The 23,056-nt window shown below is 40.2% G+C and overlaps 1 protein-coding gene and 1 long non-coding RNA gene across 9 annotated transcripts; one reads left to right on the forward strand and one right to left on the reverse strand.

Moving 5' to 3' along the window:
- Window positions 1–1,511: 1,511 nt before the first annotated feature.
- On the reverse strand, window positions 1,512–3,144 carry LOC308473257. The gene is made up of 2 exons (XR_013984000.1): window positions 2,432–3,144; window positions 1,512–2,387 (listed from the first exon to the last, which is right to left on the reverse strand). It is a non-coding gene; the product is annotated as an uncharacterized lncRNA (long non-coding RNA).
- A 142-nt stretch (window positions 3,145–3,286) lies between these two features.
- PCMT1 (protein-L-isoaspartate (D-aspartate) O-methyltransferase) lies at window positions 3,287–20,119 on the forward strand. 8 transcript variants are annotated; one of them, XR_013983975.1, is made up of 9 exons: window positions 3,287–3,563; window positions 10,768–10,872; window positions 11,174–11,205; window positions 12,183–12,287; window positions 13,908–14,028; window positions 14,758–14,843; window positions 15,469–15,691; window positions 17,380–17,564; window positions 19,330–20,119. XR_013983975.1 is itself a non-coding variant. In XM_080998593.1 (9 exons), the coding sequence occupies exons 1-9, from the start codon at window positions 3,302–3,304 to the stop codon at window positions 19,356–19,358; spliced, it is 1,008 nt and encodes a 335-aa protein (XP_080854719.1). In that variant the 5' UTR covers window positions 3,287–3,301; the 3' UTR covers window positions 19,359–20,119. The 8 variants fall into 8 exon arrangements, 3 of the variants coding, with proteins under 3 accessions (XP_080854719.1, XP_080854718.1, XP_080854717.1); XR_013983976.1 differs by having other exon boundaries at window positions 17,448–17,564; XR_013983977.1 differs by having other exon boundaries at window positions 15,469–15,638.
- Window positions 20,120–23,056: the final 2,937 nt, after the last annotated feature.

Here is a 23,056-nt window from a genome sequence, read left to right on the forward strand (position 1 = left end):
TGTTAGGGCAGGGGCAGGACACCCACCTGTCATCATCAACTGTCTAGCAGATTTGGAATAAAATGTTTGTTATGTACTGAGTTGAATAGGATCCAAACTGCAGCAGTCTGATTGGTCCTAGAATAGGATTCAGAATGCATCAGTCTGATTGGTCCTAGAACAATGCAGCAGTATGATTGGTTGGCAGGAACCACCCAATCATGCTCCAGATATAAGTGAATCCACAACCTGATTGGCTTACAGTAGAATTCCAGAATTAGCCAATCATGTGCAGCCCATTGTGTAAATAATGTATATAAAGCAGATACTTTGAGGGGACTTTCATTCATTCCTCCTCACCACTATGAGCTGAATAAAGAGCATGAAATCACTTTGCGACTCTGAGTATATTTCAATGTTGTTTTAAATTACTTTCTTTTCACCCCAAGTTCTCGGAAAAATCTCTCAAAATCTCTGCAATTTCTACTTTTAGTTAAGTATTTTTATTTATTTACTTATGGGGGGGCAGCTGTCCCCCCTGGCTACACCCATGTGTGCTACAGCGGCAACTGTAAACACACCTATTAGGAAATTCTAGTGAACAGAGTGGCTTTTACTTTTGAGTAAACATGCAAGGGATCATGCTATGTAGTGTCATTCGAAACACAGTTCCTATGGAATAAGCCTCATTGAACTCCCCGTCAGTGGAATTAGCTGAAGAGTACAGTATTCATAGGCCTGTAAAGCTCCTTCCTTGTTTCTTCTACAATTTCTAAAGCTAGACCTTGTTACTTCAGAAACCACGTCGTGGTTTTCCTGATTTGTCGCTTTAAAATTATGGGATGATAGCGGTATTTGTATGGGTTGACGGATGTTTGCTCAGTTCTGGGAGAAAGAAGTGTGTACTGTATATACGTAAGTAAAATATGAGTGTTAGTACTGCATCAGCAAAAGAGAACGAAATGTGTTTGGTTTGGAGGATTCATTTTTGTGCAAGACAAAAACAGCACTTGATTTCATGTGACAATCTCAATAGCATCGCATCCATGCCCCCAGATCTTACTTGCTCAGTCATATGTCTCACTGTGTTCAATGAGGTTTATTCTCAGATAACTATACGTAGGGTTGTGGCTGTAAACTCAAACTGGGCCAGGAGCTATTGGTTATTATTTACTTTCAAAAATTATAATGGCTGATGGGTACTTAGCTCTGCATAGAAAAGGACTGAAAAATAGTATAGCATACATATCGGATAGCTTCTTGGCAGCTACTCTAGCCTCTATAAAAACTACATGATTTCAAGTGGTGTAGTTAGGTAATTTTAGACTCTGGACTTAAAAGTATTATGGAGGGTACCCTCTTTAGAAGGCAGTGTGTATTATTTTGTTACTTCAAAATGTGGTAAATCAGCCCTGAGTGGGGCCTTGAACTTCTGTTCCAAAGTTCTGCCCTCTAAGCAGTTTATGTAAGGTAATATTAAATATTCATAGGAAAATACTGATAAAATCAACACAACAAAAGTAGGCATAATATAATTATAACATATTTATCATACTATAGATAAAAATCAACCTTCTTAAAAACAAATATATACAAAAAATAACATTTTTAGCAGACATTGCACACAGTACAACAAAGAAGTTTGCCTATAGGCAGGGAGTTCTGAAGAACAGTCTGCCATAATAAAATATTTATTTATCTCAAGTGTGCAATGAACAGTAAATAGCTCTTGTTAAAATAATTCTCCCTCTCAGGTACATAAACTGCAGATTCTGGGATTCTTCCTCATCCAAATCTAGGCAGAGTTGAGGAAGTGTGAGCAATTACCAATAAATTAATTAAAGAAGCATGTTTCCCTCATTCTCCTCACAGGTTAGATGGAACAGCATTCTTGACCCTCTCCTTGACTTGGCTGTTTAACAAGAGTGCCTCTTCCTCTTTGGGTGGGCCTTATAACTTTAACCTTTAAGTGCTATGTGCATACAGTGGTACCTCGGGTTACACACGCTTGAGGTTACAGATGCTTCAGGTTACAGACTCCACTAACCTAGAAATAGTACTTCGGGTTAAGAACTTTGCTTCAGGATGAGAAGAGAAATTGTGCTCTGGTGGCGCAGCGGCAGCGGGAGGCTCCATTAGCTAAAGTGGTGCTTCAGGTTAAGAACAGTTTCATGTTAAGAACGGACCTCCGGAACGAATTAAGTACGTAACCCAAGGTACCACTGTACTTTAGGTGTGCCCTGCCTGGGGAGCTAAGTGAGTGCTGTGTTGTGTTGCTCCCCTTCCTGTCCTTGGTGGGTTATGCTCCAAAACAGTGGTTGTGAGGAGCATAAAAGGATTCAGATCCCTGCCTGGAGGGATGCTTCAGAACTGGCAGTAGGGGTCAGTTTTGGCTGTGCCGCTTGGAACTGATAAGAGTGGGGGCAGAGTGGCATCCCCATGGGTGTTGTACGTATGGTGATGCAATGGTGTGTGCTGCAGATACACCTATCTTGCTGAGAGTTCATTGGCTCCCTCCATGGGTGGGCAGCATGTGGGCATACCTGGCATCGCAGTTGCAACTTAGTGGGCACTGGCTGTTTTCAGGGGTGTTGAGGGCTTGTTTGCCATTTTTGTAGTGCATTTTCTCATTGGATGTGTTGTCCCTCCCAGCTGAGCACACACCAGATCCATCAGCAATTCCACAAACATTCCCCAGCCCTATCGTTTTAGTGGGCAACATCCTTGTAGCCCCTTTCTGTTGTTTCCACTGTCTCTTTTTGTATGTCACTGATTTTTGTTGTTGTTAGGATTTTCTCTATGTTGTACCCAGTGCTGGGATTGGTGGGCTATGAATCTTTTTTCTTGATACATAAGAATCATGTGGCCCCATTACATATACTGTATGTCCTATGTGCCGCCGCCGCCACCACACGACAGAAAGCGTTTTGCGTCCAGCCAGGTGCGTATGTTGCGCTTTGCTCCCTGCCGGCGACGCTGCGAGACTTTTCACCCCCTAAAACTGAGCTCTGCCTCAAAAGCCTACCCACATTGCACTGCAAATAAAACTGCAAATGTGCCTTATGGGCCATGCCACGGTTATTTATAGCCCGACAGGAGAACCTGTCACATGCTTCCGTTTAAAGGAGCAGCCAGCTTCCCACAACCTCGGCTGCGAAGCCCCTCGCCGTCCTCCGCAACCCCAAGAACCCAGCCTCCTACCCCGCCCCTCCGCTCATCACCAAGATGATCATCACCCCCCTGCCCGGCCCGCTCCCCTTTATTCCATGTACTGCGCCTGCGCACACCAGCCGCGGTTGCCCGGCGGCGGCGCCCGTTCAGAATGTCGAGCGCGCGGGGGGGCGGGGGAGCAGCCCCTCCCTCCGGCGGACGCGAGGCGGCGGCAGCGGCGGCGGCAGCTGCTGCTGCGGGAGGGAAGGAGGCGGCGCCTGTGTCGGCGCTGGAGGTTGTGTCCTTCCTGGGGAAACTGCTGTGCGCAGTCGCGGCACTGAAGGCGGCTCTCTACCTGCTCCGCAGAGTCTGTCTAGCTATGGCCTGGAAGTCAGGAGGCGCCAGTCACTCCGAGCTCATCCACAACCTCCGCAGTGAGTGCGTCTGTGGTGTGCGCGCCGGGGCCGGTGGCCAAGGAAGGGGGTGGGAGGAGGAGGAGGAGGCAGAAGGAGGGGCCAGGGCGCGCGCAGTCCATTCATGTACCACACATACACAAGCGCGCGCGAACCCCGTCGCTAGGGAGTGACCGTTAGTTGTCGGCCCTCAGAAGCGCGCGCTGGGGTGCCTTCGCCAACGGCCTTCGCGCCTGGCGGCTGCTGGAGACGTGGGCGGGTGGGAGGTCGCGAGCACCGCGAGGGAGGGGGGGGGGGAGAGAGAGAAAAGAGAGTCCCTGCAGTCGAGCGGGTGTGTCTCGGTGCGGCGGGAGCTTGCTTGAGGGCGGTGGCTGCTGTCGCCACTACTGGAAGAGAGCAGGGCTGAGTCCCTCCGCTGTTTCGCAAGCAGGGAAGCAGCAGCCTCGGCTGTCCACCCAACTTCGCCGCTGGGCCCGGCAGTCGTGGTGGAGGTGCCTCTCTCTCCCGGTTCCGTTTCCGCTTCCCGCGTCTTAAGGGGGAAGGCAGCTAAACGGCCGGCTCTCAGCTGTGAGCATCGCGCATCGGACCTGCCAAACGCCCTTTTAATATAAAATAAATAAACATTATGCGGGTTACCTACTGCAGCAGGCATGTGTTATGTAGTTTCCCACCCACAGGTAAACAACCGATGCATAGCTCACAAAAGCCGGAAAGTTCCAGGTTTTTCAAGTCGTTAAAGGCAAAGTTAGGTTTCAGGTTCATGTGACTTCAGAGAAGAATGAAACCATCTAAATCTAAAATGTCCCTTGGATAGTGTGGCAGCTGCTCTTTCGCTCTCCCCTCAGTCATTATGTAACCGTCTAGTGAGTCTCTTGGGGTGCTTCTCATCGGTTCAGCTGTTAACATCTTTGTTTGCCTGGGAGCCGCCACCCATGTTAATGTGTGCTGCAAATGCGAATCCGATAATGAGAAAGTTGGATGAAATGGATAATTTGTTGTTTTTATTTATTTACAATAATTAACAGCCTAATAAAAAGAATGTCACTTATTGGTGCACACAAAACAGATATCAATATACAATTCAACAAAATTTAAAAGCAGGTACGCATAACTTGTTTACATGGCCGGATAGGCTTGCTGAAACAAAGTTTTTAGTCGGTGTCTAAAGCAACATAATGAAGGTGTTTGTTCAGTGCAAGTTTTGCGCATTGAATCTGTGGAAGTAGGCACATAAGGGGCTAGATGACCACACAGACAAACTGCTCCCAAGCTGTTACGGGCTTTATATGCTAATAGTAAGACCTTGAACTTGGCCTGATAGCAAATCAGCAGCTAGTGCAGTTCTTTGAGTTGCAGTGTAATATGCTAGTAGGTTCTCTCTCCTGTCAGCGATAATGCTATAGCATTCTGCTCTGACTGCATCTTTCAGAGCAATCGCAAGGGAAGCCTTGTATATATCATACTTTAGTAATCCACTTTCAGAATTACTAATTCCCTGGGTTTCTTTGGGCAAGCTATCCTAGTTGAGGAATGGCTGAAGCTGGTGGAAGGTGCTCCTAACTACGGAGATCACCTTGAGCCTAATTAGTGAGAGCTGGGTCCAAGAATAACTCCAGACCATGTACCTGCATCTTCTGAGCAAGTGTAACTCCCATCCTTGGAGGCAACTGGCCCATTTCTGCGACACAGGAACCACTCACCCACAGAGCCTCAGCCTTGCTTGGATCAAAGTTCTGTTTATTTGTCCTCATCCAGCCTACCATTGCATCCAGGCACTAGGTTGTCGCTTGTGCAGCCTCTCCTGTTTCAGATTTTATTGAGAAATAGAGCTGAGTGTTCTAATAGTCTTTTTATATGCTTTTTCTTACCCTGAGACCATCTTTTGAGGGGTGGGAAAGGCATACAATAAATTATTATCAGCACCTTGCTTCAAATGTCCTAATGACCATTCCTAGCAGCTTCATATAGATATTAAACAACATTGGTGATAGTATAACACCCTGTGGCACTGTCATGGGACCAAAAACCAGTTCCCTAGTCTTACTTTCTGGACTCGGTCCTGTAGGTAAAATTGCAACCCACCGTAAGCTATTTAGGAGGATAGCATGGTTAATGGTAGCAAAGGAAGGACTTATTCCTCTTGTCCCATTCTCAGTAAAAGTGATTTATCAGGGCACCCAAGGCAGATTTGGTCACATGGCCAGGCCTAAACCCAGATTGGAATCAGTAGATAAACAGCATCCATAAATGCTTACTGGCACCTCCCTACCCCCAATGTTAAAAGTGTGGCACTTACTGTATCAACGTCATGGTGAATTCTGGCACAGGGTTGATTTCTTTAGGAGTGGGTGTTGTTTCTTTCAACTCAGGGATCACCTCCTCACACTATGAAGTGTTAACCATGCCCTCAGTCCAGCCAGTCACACCCTTCTGCTAGATTTAATAAGCCAAGAAGGAGCCATGGTTGGGCACAGAGCAGCAGGTGCCTTGTCAACATCACCAGGCTGCATAAATCGAAAGTAATCCCACAACATATGACAATCTGCGGTAGTGATATCACAAATATAAATTAGTGATGTCATTTGTTTGATGGAGTTGTGATTTTTGTTTATTAAAGCATTTGGTGCTATTACTAAATTATATGGGTTTGTACAAAAAGCACCCAAATAAATGAGCAGCAGATCTCGAAAGTAAGAATTCCCATTCCTGTTCCATGAAGTATTTTACAGGAGAAGCTGGTTGGAAAAGATTTATAGGTCTTAGTCAAAAATCATTTGCAGCAGCTCTTGCTGTCTGTTCCTGTTTTCGTATTGCAGCTAAGCAAATAGCTTTAGTATCCTGTTTGTCGTATTTGGGAATGTAGCAAGTGATTTAAAGAGCAGAGTGAAAAACAGTTGGAAATTTTTTGAGATTTGTTTTATATTACATTGTATCTTAATACTTTTCCTGTTATATATGTCTATAAACTCATTATAGGACAGCAGCTTTTAAATTTTGGAGGCAGTTTTAGTATGTGTCTCTACTTGCGAAATAATACTGATAATTTTTATTTATTTATTCCCCGCCCATCTGGCTGGGTTACCCCAGCCTTTCTGGGCAGCTTCCAACACATATAAAAACACAAAGAACATCAAATACTAATAGTAACAATCTGATATAATGTAAAAAAGTCACAACATATCAAATAAAGGAATATTCAATAATCCATTAGAATCTAATAGTAAGCAGTTGTTTACCATAAATAAATTGGGCATGTGGCTTTTTTTATGCCTCTGACAACAGAGGAATTACCGTATTTTTCGCTCTATAAGACGCACCAGACCACAAGACGCACCTAGTTTTTGGAGGAGGAAAACAAGAAAAAAAATATTCTGAATCTCAGAAGCCGGAACAACAAGAGGGATCATCTGCTGCACAGCGAAAGCAGCGATCCCTCTTGCTGTTCTGGCTTCTGGGATAGCTGCGCAGCCTGCATTCGCTCCATAAGACGCACACACATTTCCCTTTACTTTTTAGGAGGAAAAAAATGAGTCTTATAGAGCAAAAAATACGGTAGACCGCCAAGACCACATAACACTGGTCTTGAAAGACCTACATTGGGTTCCAGTACTTTTCCGAGCACATTTCAAAGTGTTGGTCCTTACCTTTAAAGCCCTAAACGGCCTTAGCCCAGTATACCTGAGGAGCGTCTCCACCCCCATCATTCACTGAGGTCCAGCTCCAAGGGCTTTCTGGTGGTTCCCTCACTGCGAGAAGCGAAGTTCCAGGGAACCAGGCAGAGGGCCTTCTTGGTAGTGGTGCCCACCCTATGGAATGCCCTCTCATCAGATGTCAAGGAAATAAACAACTATCTGACTTTTAGAAGACATCTGAAGGCAGCCCTGTTTAGGGAAGTTTTTAATGTTTGATGATTTATTGTATTTTTTATATTTTGTTGGAAGCCGCCCAGAGTGGCTGGGGAAACCCAGCCAGATGGGTGGGGTTTTATTTATTTATTTATTTATTTGTTTATTTATTTGAGCGTACTTCTATAAAGGAAACATAACTTTGCAACATTCTGACTTCAACAGCACATGCATAGTTATATTTTATGACTGTGTATGTCCATAACACTCATTTTATTTTGTTTCTTATTTATCTATTTCCAGTATTTTATACTTATCCTTTGTAGAAAAATATGCGTAGGTAGCCAAAAGGATCTAGGTCAATAAATATACAAAAATAATAAATAAGTGCAGAACAGGAGTCAAAGACAACACCAGAAAGATTTAACTTAAGGAATTTGAATTTAACTAAAAAGAGAAGGTATGCTGAAGTTAATCTTTTCTGCCTGACCTGCCAAATATTTAAAAACATTTCTCTGTTAAGAACATATGGCTTCCTCCACCAACCCATCACTGGAAAATCAATGATACTGTCTAGCAAAGCAATAGCGTTTCCTGAGAATAGTGTAGGGAAGGTGGGCTTGTGTTATTTCTCTCCCTACGCCCCTCTCTTATTCTTGATGTTGTAGGGATGAAGAGTTAAAAGCTACATCATAGTTTATTAATAAGGTAGGGGTGTGAGCAGAGACTTAAATAAGCTGCAGATTTGTTTCAGAACCTTTTGCAACATAAATATGTATGGTGCTTGCAGGCAGGACAACAGCATGATGTAGTTTGAATTCTGCTACTAAATAATGAATATGACTCTTAGTACTTAAAAACCTTGGAAAGTGTTACATAAATTCTAGTGCTGCTTTGCAAATTTTGGATGACAATTTCAGAATGATTTTCACAGCCCTAAAAATGATAGAAATGTGATAAAATGAAATAGTAAATATCCAGAAATGTGACACAGATAGGGTGGTATTCAGCTAGGTATTAGTGAACTCATTGAAATTAATGAGCATGACTAAATATTATTTTAGAACCTGATTCTTCCCCTGTAAAATCATGCTCAATTGTCGTTTTTAAATCTTCTGATCAAGAAGCTAACCAATCACTATGTCAAAGAGCACATTTACTTTCAAAATTCACCCTTAAAATCATTCTAGTTTGAAGTCTAGGAAAAAAATGATCTGAAAAATATATCTAGGCTCTTACAAAGCTCTGTTTTCTGTTGCAGCTACTAGTATGTGTTTTTGAACTTGTTTTTCAGGAACTCTCTAAAAAAAGAAAGAATTTTTTTTACTAGTAGATAGTGCTCCACATCTGGGGTGAAATGTTAGTTATCAGACTGTTATTTTTCTCCCCTTCCCCCTTGTTATCTTCTAGTCATTTCCAGATTTAAAAAAAAAACTGTTTTTCAAAGTGAAATGTATTGGTGTTCCAATCCCCTTGCCTATGACTATTTTGTTCATTCTCACAGCAAAGTTGAACATATTATGGGTTTGAAGATTATTAAACAATTCATAGTTTCTTGAACTCTCTTCTAAGGTTTATCTATAACTTGTACTATTGCTGAACCACAATACAGTAGTGTAGTTCTTATTTTACGACATAGTTGGGAAGAGACCATAGTTCAGTACCTGAGCGCATTATTTCACACAAAAGGTTCCCAGTTCAATCCCTGGCACCACCTGTTAAGCGGGTCAGGTAGCAGATGAGAAAGATATCTGCCTGAGACTCTGGAGCTGCCAATCAAAGTAGACAGAACTGGACTATGTGGACAAATAGTCCAACCTGGAATAAGGCAGTTTTTATTATCTTAGATGTTGCATAATTATTTCTTCTGCAAGAATATAGTTCTGCAATCCACAGAAACAGGGACAAGCCTTAATTAGTTTAAAGTGAGGTAAGGAAGCTGGACCAAGAAGCAAATATTGCTAAAGCAATATTTTAAGGAATAGGGACCATAGAGGTACTGTATTCTAATAATGAAACACGGTTATCATATTTAGTTGTAAATCTATTTTTATGCTGTTGCAGATGTATCTGAAGCTTTTCTCATTTGTTCTTCTAAAAAATGGGAGGTTAGGAACTGGATGACCAAAAAATAAATAAAACAACACACTTATTGAGGGGGTGGGAACCAGCATGACTTGGTCTCAGCGTAAAGCATGTGCTGATATAATGCTTGTCAACAAAGGTACCATAGTCCCAGCCACTAAATCAGTAATCAAGGCAGGCAGGAACTGGATTGTACATTGTGGATGTTAATTCAATTTTTCCTCATTGACAACTATGCTGAAATAAGATTAGAAGATACACTCTCAGGGTAAAGCCCCATCTAGAGTTCACATATTTTCTTTCTGAAAACTGTGGCACATTTTTCAGAGTGTGGAACTGAAGAGACTCAGATGTGTTGATACACATTGGATTTGCCAGGCTTTATATAACTCAAAGAGCTGCAGTGGTCTATTCTTTGCTGTGTTAGAACAAGTATAGCTGAATTTTGGTTACATGTGTTCTCTGCTGCAGTCCCATTCCTGCCTGTATTTCAGTGCTCTATGTGCTTAGCTGCTCTGCTAAAGAAGAACTTAGGAAATGTGGCACATAACCTTAGCAAGGGGGGATCAATCCAGAAACAGTCAATCACAGGCCAAAGTCCTAGATGAGGAATTTGTCCAAACAGGCAAGACTAATATTTGGCCCACCCCAAAATTCAGGTTTTATCTGGAAGCACTTACACCCAGGCCATCTCTAGAATAACAAAGGGACTGGCAGGGATAGGATAAAGCTCTTTCCCCACTCTGAACCCTTAAATAGCTGACTGTAACAATAACATCAGCACTACGCAGTCCAGAAGACTCGTAGTCCAACTCCTAATTTATTTTGACAGTGGGTTTTCATAGTAATGTTGAAGTGATGAATTTCAGCTTCCATAATTTGCAGATAAACTAACATGGGCATAATGTATATCATTGCTGTAGGCTATATTTTAAAGTAGCATCTTCCTGAAGTTCCCCGATGTGAGTTGGTTCACTTCAGAGCTGCTGAAGAAGGGAAAAGCCAAAACATTTTGCTATAAGAAAGTAATCTCTTTTTTATAATCTCTTTTGTAATAAATATACTGTATTGTTTCAGTAATTAACTCAATCCTTCCTGGATTCATAGCAGACATTTGCATTACTGTTTGATGCTTGAAAAATTCTCTCCTATAAACTTTTACAATTGAGCATTACATCAACTGACTGACCACTTGTGTTTTTTTCTGAAGACTGTGGTACATTTTATTTTGTAGTTTCAGTATAATGGTATTGTGGAATAATATTCCCTTATATTTTGATTTGCCTTTCTTCCAGAAAATGGAATAATCAAGTCAGATAAAGTATTTGAAGTAATGCTTGCAACAGACCGCTGCCATTATGCAAAATGCAACCCATATATGGATTCTCCTCAATCAATAGGTATGAAAATTATGTATTCAAAGTCTTTAACGATGACTAAAAGCTTTATTTTCCTAAGGCCTTGTTGTGTTGAACCAAAGATGAACTGTTCCAGAAGTGTTGCAAATGCCAAGATAACGCCACAATTAATTGGCTGCTGTTGTAGCAATGATTTGCTCTTGGAAACTGTTTCTTTGTCATTATAATACATCAGAAATGATATATCTAAGTCTTCATTTGTTGGCTAGCAAAGGTGCTGATGTTGAACATTTTGATAAGTGAGCTGTTTTGTTACTCATATCATTCTTTAAATGTTTTATAGGATTTCAAGCAACAATCAGTGCTCCACACATGGTAAGCGTTATATTTATATACTGTCAGCCTGTCTCCTTTAACAACTAAACTTTCATTTTCCTCTGTCTACCCTGATGACACACCCCAGTGTAGTACATGGCAGGGGGAACCCTAATGCTTATCCCCCACACCCTTTTTAAGTTACAGGTAGGTAGCCGTGTTGGTCTGCCATAGATACACTGAAACTGAAACAGTTTCAGTGTATCTGAAGAAGTGTGCATGCACATGAAAGCTCATACTAATGACAAACGTAGTTGGCCTCTAAGGTGGTACTGGAAGGATTTTTTTTTATTTTGTTTCGACCCTTTTTAAGGATACTGTTAGTTGTTTGAGAAGGTAGGTTTTTTCCTCTCCCTCATGTTTTTCTTTGTGGGTGGGGTTGGCTTCCAACTGTGACACCCATTAACATTCCATATCATATTTGCTGTCAATAGTAGACTTGATTGATAGATTCACAGTCTGCCTGGCACAAGTTTCTTTTGAATGCTTTTCTGTCTTTCTGTGTCTAGGCTCATTCTGTAAGCTCAATAGATTTTATTAGGGTTTATAGAGAAAAATACAAAACTTAATAGCAAATATTAAGCTCATGGGTTCTTGTCAGATAACCTTTGGGGGTCCTAAAAGCTATTTTTCATTTAGTAACGTATTTCTGTGTATCCTGGGCTTGATCCTCTGAACTGTTATTGTGTAAATGGACAATTCTGAAATCAAATTTGGGTAGCTAAAGGGTTTGGGGATCTTTTTACATTTACAAATTGACAGTTGACATACTTACCTTTATGTGGTTTGAAACTGCAGTTCTTAAATTGTGAAATTGTTTGATATCTATAACAGCTTGATTGAGTTCAGTTACTGGATTCTCTGTAGGGAATTGCATAGTTTGAATTCTTTATGAAAGAACATAAAATCATAGCATTGTACATTGGGCGAAACCAAAAGTAAAATACCAACATCTTTTCCTTTTTTCCTTCGGTCAGCATGCATATGCTCTAGAACTCCTATATGAACAATTACATGAAGGAGCCAAAGCCCTTGATGTAGGATCTGGAAGTGGAATTCTTTCTGCATGCTTTGCACGAATGGTGAGAGGACAATTCTTAACCACTTACGATAAATATATGACTCTTGTTAGGTTTCTGTGTGCATTACAAAATGCTTTATTTTTTATGTCTTTACAAGAGAATTGCAAGGACTTGATTCTGATATTATTTTATACTTTTAGAAGGATAGGTCTTTTGGGGTATCTTTACACCAATGCCTTACTGTTTCAATAAAGTCCAGCTCATAAAGAACATGAAGCAATACTAGCTCAAATCAGCTCATATTTTTGTTTTTTGTATTTAATGCCACCTAATAGTTGGATTGAATATTTTGAAGAAAGAACAGCCTATGAAGTATGGAAGTACTCCATTCTGGGGCAAGTTCCTGTGTAATGCTTAGTAATTATAACCGGAAAAAGGATGCTTTAAAACAGGGCTAGGGATCCTCAGGGCTAAGGGATCCCTCCAGACCTCTCTGTCTGGCTCTTGGGACTCTCCCCCAGTGAAGCCCATCCTCAGACCTCACTGGCCCTGCTCTGCACCCTCCTTAAGTGCTTTTACCTTGCTGGAATATGCATTGTGAAAATGCCTCTTGTCTGCCTGGGTAGAAGATGCAGAGATGTGTAGAAGCATTTGACTTGTATGTGGCTGGAATAAAGCTTACTGTACAAATGTAAGAATTGCATCCATTGCTCTGCTGACTTGTTGCCTCTGGCCCATTGACCATCAGCATGCAGGTTCCCCAGAAGGTTGCTCATGAGGCATTCATGCTGCAAAATGTTTCACATCCCCACTTCAATACCTTCCTCAGTGATTTTTCTTACTGATCATGTAAGAAAGCAAGCAGGGGTGTGCAGGATTTTCTGTTTCTATTTTCTTTTGCAGAGTGTGCGATGTGTATGACATGCCATTAATATAGAAGTAGACTCCAGACTCTGCATTCTTCTTTTAACATCAACTTGCAACATGGAACACACTCTTATTTTTTTTAAAAACCCACCATATTTCTTTCCCATAATCTTGTAAGAAAATAAGAACTGCCAAGGTCCATCTAGTTCAGTATTCTTTTTCCAGCTAGTGGCTTCTTTCCATCATCTCAGTATATCTTAAGAAACCCTGAACTTTAAAAAAGTTGCCTTGTCACCTGTGTAATCCTGCTTAGGTGAATCAGCAGTCAATACTAGTGCTGAACAGATTATATTCTATTACATTTCAAATGCCAATAGAATGTTAAGTTTAAAAAAAAGTTCTGTACATAACAAAATAAGTTGCTATTCATGTATTTCATAGTAAAACTGCTAACATGCAGCACTGGTTTGAGGCCTTAAAATATTCATATCTTCTTGGAATGTTAATTACAAAATATTAATATGAAAAAAAATATTGGGAAATGACTTCGTAAGTATGGACCATGAGAAACTCTAAAGTATTTATGGCAATAACTTTCTTAGAAGAAACTTGCATGCCAAACATTCTAAGGCAAAATGGATGTGGTGAAACTGGGGGAAGAGAAACAGATAGACAGATAATAGGAAAAACCCGTATTAGGTTTTATCCTTCATCTCCTGTAGCCTTTGCTTATAACTTCAATTGAAAGTAAAAGTAAGGAACTGAATACATACATAGTACATTCCATACCAAAATAAACTTGTTTTGTTTCAGGTTGGTCCCAAAGGACAAGTTGTAGGAATTGATCATATCAAAGAGTTGGTAGATGACTCAATAAATAATGTTAAAAAGGACGATCCCCTATTGTTATCTTCAGGAAGAGTGAAACTGATTGGTAAGTACTGGAGTATATTAACAGTAAAAAATAGGTATAGGAATATGCTTGTTCAATGCAGGGTCTTACTCTTTGTAGTAGGTTTTCTATGAAATATAAACAACTAGAGTAGTTAGGTTTACTATCCAACTTATATAATTTTATTTAATTATTATGTTTACTTTTTGATGGGGTTTTTTAAACAAAAACCTTCCAAGCCCGCTAATAACTTCATTTTCAGTTACATGTGCTTAGGTCTGTAATCTTTTGCAAGCTACTGTGCTTAGTGACCAGGTCATGGGATCCGATCTAAGAAGTTTAGTGTTGGCACAGGGAGTCATAGCCTTTCAAACTGGGTTTCATTTGTGGGTCCACTCTGTAAAAGTGTTTCCTCTTTATGGCACTGCAGTTGCACAAGAGCAGAAATCACTAGGAGCCCTTTCCAATCCTCATATACAGCTGCCTTTTGTTGTGTCCACATCTGGCTGCATTTAGTGAACTACTGCTGTTTGGTACTAATTCCCTGGAACCCAGGTCGTTCATTCCCAGTAGAAATTTCAGTTGGGAATCTGATTAAAATTTAGGAGGCTAATTATGGCTATTTTTAATTTCAACATTTTTTTGCTGGTTCCACATAAACTCATAAACTTAGTTAAGATTTCATCTATGAGTTCAGTGTCTTGAATAAGCTGAGGACAATATGAAGTCAGCTGTTCCTCATCCTTGTATATATCTTTTCCCCCCTTGTAGTGGGAGATGGAAGGTTGGGATATTCTGAAGAAGCTCCATATGATGCTATTCATGTAGGAGCTGCTGCACCAGTTGTTCCCCAAGCAGTAAGTGATTTATGCATATATATGGTACATATTGTTTGCTATGATTTTTCTTTATTAATTGAAATGATTAATTGGATGCTTATACCTGCTTTAAACGATGGGCTTTTTAATTAGATTTCATTAAATGAAACACATTCCAACAGTGGAATTTGATTTGGTATACTAATAGGTGATGTTGATGTTTTTTGGAATTGGGAGTGCTGGTGGTTTGGAAATGAAAAGCTTTGCACAGTGCAGGCCCAAATCCCTTTTAATTTTGTCAAGGCAAATAAAGACTGGGGCATTCCAAACTATCCCCTCTCCTTTTACCTGTTTCCAGAACTTAGCTTCCAGCAATTTTTCAGGGGGAAGGGCTAGAACTGTGGGCTGTGTCTCAGACCATTAGGCCTAAAAGCTCTAACCATCAAGGAGTATAATACAGTATTCTTTGTTATTTTACATTGTACAAGGTAGGGATCTTAGAGTTGTATCCAACTAAGTAATTAAGACTCAAGAGCAGGCCCATTGAAATTAATGGACCTAAATTAGTAATTTCCATTAATTTCAATGGGTCTGCTTTGAGTATAACTAACACTGCTTAGGAGTACACTTGCTGTGAATAATTAACTTTTTTTTTAATTTATAGCTTATAGATCAATTAAAGCCTGGTGGAAGGTTAATATTACCTGTTGGACCCGCTGGAGGAAACCAGATGCTGGAACAGTACGATAAGCTAGAAGATGGCAGTGTCAAAATGAAGCCTCTGATGGGAGTGATATATGTGCCTTTAACAGATAAGGAGAAGCAGTGGTCCAGGTGGAAGTGATTTTCTGTTCAACTTTCTTCTTCCACACACTTACACATACAAGGTGAAAGGGTCTTGAATCTTGATTCTTAAGACATAGCTTGCCAAGGCTGCTTTTGCTCCCTGCTTTCTGCTTGACTGTACCACCAAAAGCAACCTCTTGCATTGTTACATCACCACATACAAGTTTTTGTGTGTCTCATTAAATGCTGGGGAAAATACCATTGCATCGATTGCGTTTATTTCATTTTTCATTGTAACTTGTGTCTTCTTGAGGTTCTCTAGTATAAGCTAAAAATATTACCTACATTTTGAGACTAAAGTATTCCCAAAATACAAAGTTCTTATTGCTGTCTTGGGTTAGATTTTGATAAGTATGCATTATATGCAAGGTGCAATAGATCAGACTGTGTTTCACACTGCAAGTGTCTGCCTGACTTCTATAAAGGAAAGGGATTTCCCAGTTTTCAAAAGTTAAACATTGCTCAGAAACCTTTAGAGCAAGCAATCTAATTACGGATATTTTTACATGTTAGTTGTTTAGCTTTAAGACAAGTTCACTATAGTTGATCAAAAGCAACCCAAGCCAAATACTTTACATTTGCTATTTTAAAAGAAGATGGTATTGGATGTGTGATAATGTTTGTCATATTTTCTTCAAGCTGACAAACTGTTCATTTTCAACAAGCTACCAGGTCTCAGAGATTTTTAACTCTGGGAGCTGTCAGGGTTTGTGGATAGCTTTGTAGTTTAGGGCACACATAACAGAGTAGTCAGTGCTAAAAGGGTGCCTATCATTAGCATGCATATGAATAAGCCAGCAGTCCTTCACTGCTGGCTAGATAGAAGTGCTTGAGAACTGTCTTCGTTGATGAGACAAACACATGCCTGATTAGCTCTCCAAATCTATAAAGTTTTACTTTGACATTTAATAAAAATGTCGCATTTCTAGACACTTTACAGCTGTAGAAATGTCTGTGCAAAAATAAACTAATTAATTTTGCTTTTCTGCCTTCAATGGAAGGCCCACTGTTTTGTGAGAACAGTATTGAGCTACTGCGTAGCATACCGATAACTTCATGAATGAATTGCTGCTGACCAAAAGCTGCTACAGAAAGCTTGTTTCATATTCAGAGACCTAGATTCTGCTGAGCAAATTAATATTTGCTATTTGTTTAAATTCTGTATTAATATTTTATTGATGGATAGCCTTTGCTTCCGAAGTAGATTTAGTACAGCCTTATAACTTATTACTGCTACTAAAAAAACTGAGCCTATGACAAGCAACAGTTACCTCTAGGTTAGTGTGCAATTTCCCATTTTCACCAAAATAGTGTTTGGGGTTTTTTGCTGATAATGGAGAGATAGCTCTACACAGCTAGTATAGGCTGTGTATAGCCCTCTTAGCCTCAAAAAACTGCTGGCAACAGATGCATGGTATTCACATTCTCCCACTCAGTGAAGGTTGCATATTTGGTTATGTCCTTGTAACGTCCTGGGTAGAAGCAGAAACCTTCACCCCTGCAGTTGCTGTTTGGAAGGCAGATAGGTATATTTTCTGTTTTTATGTAATAGATAGATTAAGGAGATATGGTGTAGTGTGTCATAAAATAGGAAGGTCGTCTTTTCATTAAAATCTCCATTAAAGCTAAACACTTTTGAGCTTAGCTATTAGTCTATCCATTATTTGAAAACTGACTGAAGTGCCTCAAACAGAACCTCCATTTGGAAATTGGTTATAAATATTGACAGATCTGAATGAAGCCTACTGAAGATCATGAAGGTGTTGCAACAGTCATTAATACAGATATTGCTTAAAGAATTTAGAAACATCAGAGCAACTGGAAGAAGATTCAGTTTACAAAAATGTCAGCTAGCACTCCCGAGATACAAGCTAACAGCTAGTGCAGTGAAGAAAATGCAGAGTGAGTAAGCTGGTCAGTAGGTTTTATGCTTACATTTCAATTAATCTCCAGTATCTCCCTACCTGTAGGGATCAAGCCATGTGTCTAGTTATTTGCACATTGGACACTTCGTTGTGAGAGAAGCTGGATTGGGGCCAGTTCACATAACGGCTTTCTTTTCCCAAGCCTTACTTTTTACAGCACTCCGTTGTGGTGATAGATATGGCTGTCATCACAAGGTGATTGCATAAATCAATCTATTTAAATACTGCTCATCAAAGTAATTGTATTTCAGAATGAGCTCACAAACTAAAATGTACATCCGTTTATTTGAATGTATGTAAAATTCTAAAAGGTTTCAATTTGAACCACCACAAATATAATCATGAGGAAATCATATCAGGGTTGTGCTTCTGCTGCAAAAGTTCTTAAGCCACAAAAATGCAAGTCTCCAGAAGACCATGACCACAAGACACAATTCCACCTCAGATGTCCTTGCTGCTGCTCCTTTGCTCTGCTTTACACCCCAAATCATTGCATGGCTTTTTCTTGGATTATATTTCCCCCCACAACCAGTGACTGCACCAGAAAAAATGGGGGCACAGAAGGGGCTGAGCATATGGTGGGCGAGTTGTTTTCTGAAATTAACATAACAGAATATGCTAATGACAGCAAGGGGGAGGCATGTGGAGGTGGGTCAAGCTCCTTGTTTGGGGGGGGGCACTCCAAAGAGTTGATAGAGTAGCAGTAGTATGAAGTCGTGTATATGGTTTCTGACATTTATGTACGCTTTTACTTTGCCTGTTAGAAAGATACTTGAATACTGTATTTGTATAATCACTATTGATATAGAAGAAGCTACCCACATCTATTCCACTCTGAATCTTTGTCCTTGGCTTCAGGTCTTTCAGTGGTATAGGTACTATTTAGTCCTGGATCAGTTAAAATCAGTTGAGAAAGATGTTCTGAAAAACAAGCAGTATTTTATAATTTGTATTGCTCTGTGATTGGCTACTGCTTTGGTCCATGCCTCATCCTTATAACAGTGGAATCAAAGGCTCTGTTCTTTCTGGTTTGTGGATAGGGAACTATAGCTGAAGCAAAGTAACTAGTTCAAACTCCCTCGGCAAGTCCATGACTTGAACTGAACTCCTCAGATTTAAGTCTACCATATTGCGAGCCAACTAGACTTCAAGTGCAGATGCAGACCCTGTTTCCTTTTCAAAAAAACAAATTAGCATTAAGAGGCAATGAAAAGCAGCAGGAGTAGTTGAAGAGTTTAAGCCTTTCCTTGCTTGCTGTTTCTCAGCTACATATATCCTCCTGCCACTCTCCACAAGGATCTCACAAACTCAATGCCTTGTTTGCCCCAGGGTGGTCTGCATTCCTCTGGACAGAACAGGGTCTCCCTGTTCACTGGATGGGGAGCCTGTTATCAACACTGTGAAGTCTAATTTTGAACTTAGGTTTCACATTTTGCAGCCTTTGGTGCAGGTTCCAAGAATAACTGGACTATAATGGCAAATGAATCTACAGTATATGGTTTACAGAGAGCTAAGGCATTCTCTTCTTCAGTAAAAAGGTAGACTTGTGATTTTACAGCTAATGGTATTTTAAATGACATTGATGGAAGCATAGGAGGTATTTTTGCTTTGATTTATGTGCACTACTAGTTTGATGTTCTTGACCCTTCTTTTGGCTTAAGTACCTTAACAGGTTTATGCAATTTTGCTGCAGTATCTGAGAACGAGTTTAATTTTGAGGAGTTAAACTTGTAATTTTTGTCCTCTTTTTGCAGGGATGAAATGTAAAAGCTACGTCATCTGACCCAAACATAGTGTTAACAGTGGACTGCTCATCTCCAATTCTTAAAAGCTTTTCAAAACCAACAGCATTGCAGCTTGTTTTGGACTTTGTTACACTGTTATCAGCATGGAAAAGTGTGGTGTTTTTTATTTTGTAGAAGTTAATGCAAGTTTGATAATGAACTGATGGAAAGTTTAAATTTGGGCAAATGTTTCTTTTCAACATGCCCTTATTTTCACCTGTTTAAAGAAGTGAAATATGTCTGCAGAAAGCCAGACAGACCTGCAATTTGTTATCTTCTTTATTTTGGATTGGGAAACGTTCTGAACACTTCTTTCAGCTCCAGTGTTCGTCCATCAAACCGCTTATCTGCACTTTCTGACACTACATGCACACTATATGGTTCCTGTGTTCAGCTGTCTTCTAGATGCTACTAAAATGAGATGAAGTTCTTCAAAGCTTTCAGCGTGGTGTCATAGACTAGCATGTAGTATATACAATCAGCTGCTTTCTTCCCTTTAAAAATCAGATATCGTGTATATAAACTTCAAGACATCAGAAGTGACAGCTCTTGTTGAATACACTGCTGTTCAAGATGGACATAACTGACATAGTTTTCTCCCTTTTACTTGTAGAATAACTTAGAGGTTTATAGTAGAGTATTGTTTGCAAATTTGATGTACCTGAATTTAAAACTGTATAACAAATACTGTGTAAGCTATGTCCTAATCATTGAACAGTTTATGCAATGCTGCTTTGCCAAATAAAATTCAAAACAAAAAGGGTTTGCAAGTGCTATTTTTAATGGGAAAGTGTCTGGGTAGTTGACCCATTTGCTAAACATTAGAAAAGACTTTTACCAACAGCTAATTTTCAGAAGTGTGAAAGTTCTCATGTGATCCTTATGTTGTTTTTGAAACACATGTTCACTTTCTCCTGTTGTACCTGCAAGGAGACGCTTGCTTTTTTTAAAAAAGCAACACACCTTGAGTGCTTATTGTAACAGAAGGGTGTGGTTTTGTGTGCAGCTGTTGCTACCTATCAGTTAGTGTACATAATCCCTGATGTTTCAAAGATAGGGCATAGATCTGCACAGAATTTGCATATGATTTGTGTCACGTGCAAATTTGTGTCCTTTTTGTAGGTGGAGTGCTCAAAAAATAAATAGGTGTCCATAAAAATAATAAAAGGCACACAGAATGTGACTAGGTAAAGCTTTTCCCTTCATATTATTTCCATACTAGAAAATATTTAACCTGTTGAACTCTTCTGCCTGCCACGCAGCTATTAAAGACACAATAACCATGCTTTCCCCCTATGCCAACCCTAAACCAAAGCCTAGGTGGCAATCCTATATTCACTTAACCACAGAATAAGCTCCATTAAACCCAAAGACATGTAATCTATAAATTTCAATGAAAGCAGCAATGTGTAGTAATTGTTTTACTGTTTTAACTGCTTTATTCTAATTGTGATAAATCATCAGTATCAAGACCAGGGCTTTTTTTCAGCTGGAACTCACTGGAACTCAGTTCTGGCACCCGTCAGGTGGGCACCATTGCCATTCTAAGGGAACAAGGGAGGTGTTCATGGTGAGTTCCAGCGCCTCTTTTTCTAGAAAATAGCACTGATCAATATGACCTTTTGAAAAGCATAGCTAATACAGGAACAGGATGAGAGAAGAGATCCCAAAGATTTGAGCATTACAGAAGCACATTGTGAGGATCAATATATTTGCTGTTGCTTGTCAGAGACTTTTAAAGGCAAATAGAGAGTTAGCTTATTTTCCAGACAATACAAATCATTATGCAAACAGAGGTTTAGGGGAATGGAGAACACTGGCATGATTGTCTTTGCAGGCATTGTTGTTACGTGGTGATGAATAAATCACCAGTTCCAATAGCCCTGTTGAACATCTTTTAGTTGTTCAAGCATGTTTACAAATGCTGCAAAGGGCCTCATTTATTTTTCTTCATAAAATGCATGCAATATGTAATGGCTCCATTGTTTTTAGAATGTTTGCAAAAATGATTATGCTACAGCTTGCCTAGCAAAAGGCTGGTAGGCCTGACAGGAGCAAACAGAACTTGAGAAGCACTGAAACAATGAGAAATGTTTTAAGAAAGAAAAATTAAGGAGAGTATTTAAACCAAAAAGTGCTCTTTTGCGCTGCCTCTTAGTCTGGAGAAATAAGTTCACAGCAGTAGAAAAGGACTGCCTTGTACAATGCTAGCTAGTCCGTCCTAGGTTTTATGTCTTCAGTTAAGTAAATGAGAATGAGGCTACGGGCATGGCAGGGTAGATTTAACTCATCTCTCCCCCAACCCCAATGATCCCCAGCTATATTTTTACTCATTTATTTAGATTTAGCCTAACAGTTTGGGCCAGGCAATAAGGTTAATCATTACCTCAGTTAAATTATTAAACTTTCATCGTGCTGCATTCCTGGCCAGCAAAAGCCAGCTTGAATACAAATGTCCTACCTTGCTTCCAAAAGATATGTGAAGTGACTCAAAATGCAGCCATGGGTCACATCCTAAAGCAGGAAAGAGGAAACATGGGTGATATCCAGTTAAGCAGTTCCGTAAACGCAAGAAGTTGAAGGACTTCCCCACTGCTTGTGCCCCTCTTCCCAAATCTGCTCTGGAGGTTTCGGGTGGGGGAAACCTCAGAACAGGTACACTGGGAGGAGAAGAGAATAAGTTCCACTGTAATCAGAAGTCTTTGCATTGATGAAAGCACTGGCTGGTTGAGGCTGATGGGAGCTGGAGTCCCAATGGAATCAAGAGGGCCCCATATTCTCTGTACCTGCCCTTAAAGGATTCTGTGGATTGTGGCCTTTAGCTTTGTAGATAATTGTAAGATTAAGAAGGGACAGAACTGGTAGCTCCATAGAGCAGGAGTTTCTTGTTAAAATGGATCTGCAGTGAAAATAATGCAAAGAAGGGGAAAACACATTCGTAATAGCACTGCCAATACTAAGTCCACTAGTTACAGCCCTGCCCCTGTGAAAAATTATAACAATTATTTGTAAAGCTTAGCATTTGGACAAAAAAATGAGGTTGTAACTCCAAACTGATAAGCAAGGAAAGGCAATCAAAGATGATGGAGCAAAGCAGTGTGCAGCTACATTAGCATGTAGTGGGGCTTTTCCTTAACAGCAGCACTTCCACCCTGGGTCACATGATTTCTCAAAGCAGAACGTTCACAACACATTTGAGAAGCAGGTGCAAAAGTATACATTAACACCACATACCTGAAAGTACTGTCAATTTACTGTTAAAAGTCACGTAACATTCACCATAATTTTGTGACAAGTAATTTGTACATGGGACTATTGGTTAGAGAACTAACAGCAAAGCCTTAACACAAATGTTTCTCTTTTTAATCAGTTAATAATGCAAAGCAGCTGGTAACAGCAGCAGACCTGCTGCTTTCAAACTCCACAGAGGCCTGCTTCTTAGCAAAGTGGTAATTGGCAAACTGGCTGTCAAGGAGAAGGTTTCTAGCCTCAGCTTCATATGCTAATTTGCTATGTGAAGAGATCATTTTGGGTGCAAGTGTCCTTTGAGAACCGCATGTTCAGCAGTGAAGCCCAGCCCCAGGCAGTAGGTTTTAGAACCCAGCTAGGCATGATGAGGCCATCTTTTGTGTGTCTGGCCAGTTTGCACATAAAGCAGAAACTGGATGAGGGGCTGAGCTAATGAAATGCAGGAGAT

The sequence above is a fragment of the Podarcis pityusensis genome, assembly GCF_964106645.2.
Source record: "Podarcis pityusensis genome assembly, chromosome: 3".
Taxonomy (NCBI): Eukaryota; Metazoa; Chordata; class Lepidosauria; order Squamata; family Lacertidae; genus Podarcis; species Podarcis pityusensis.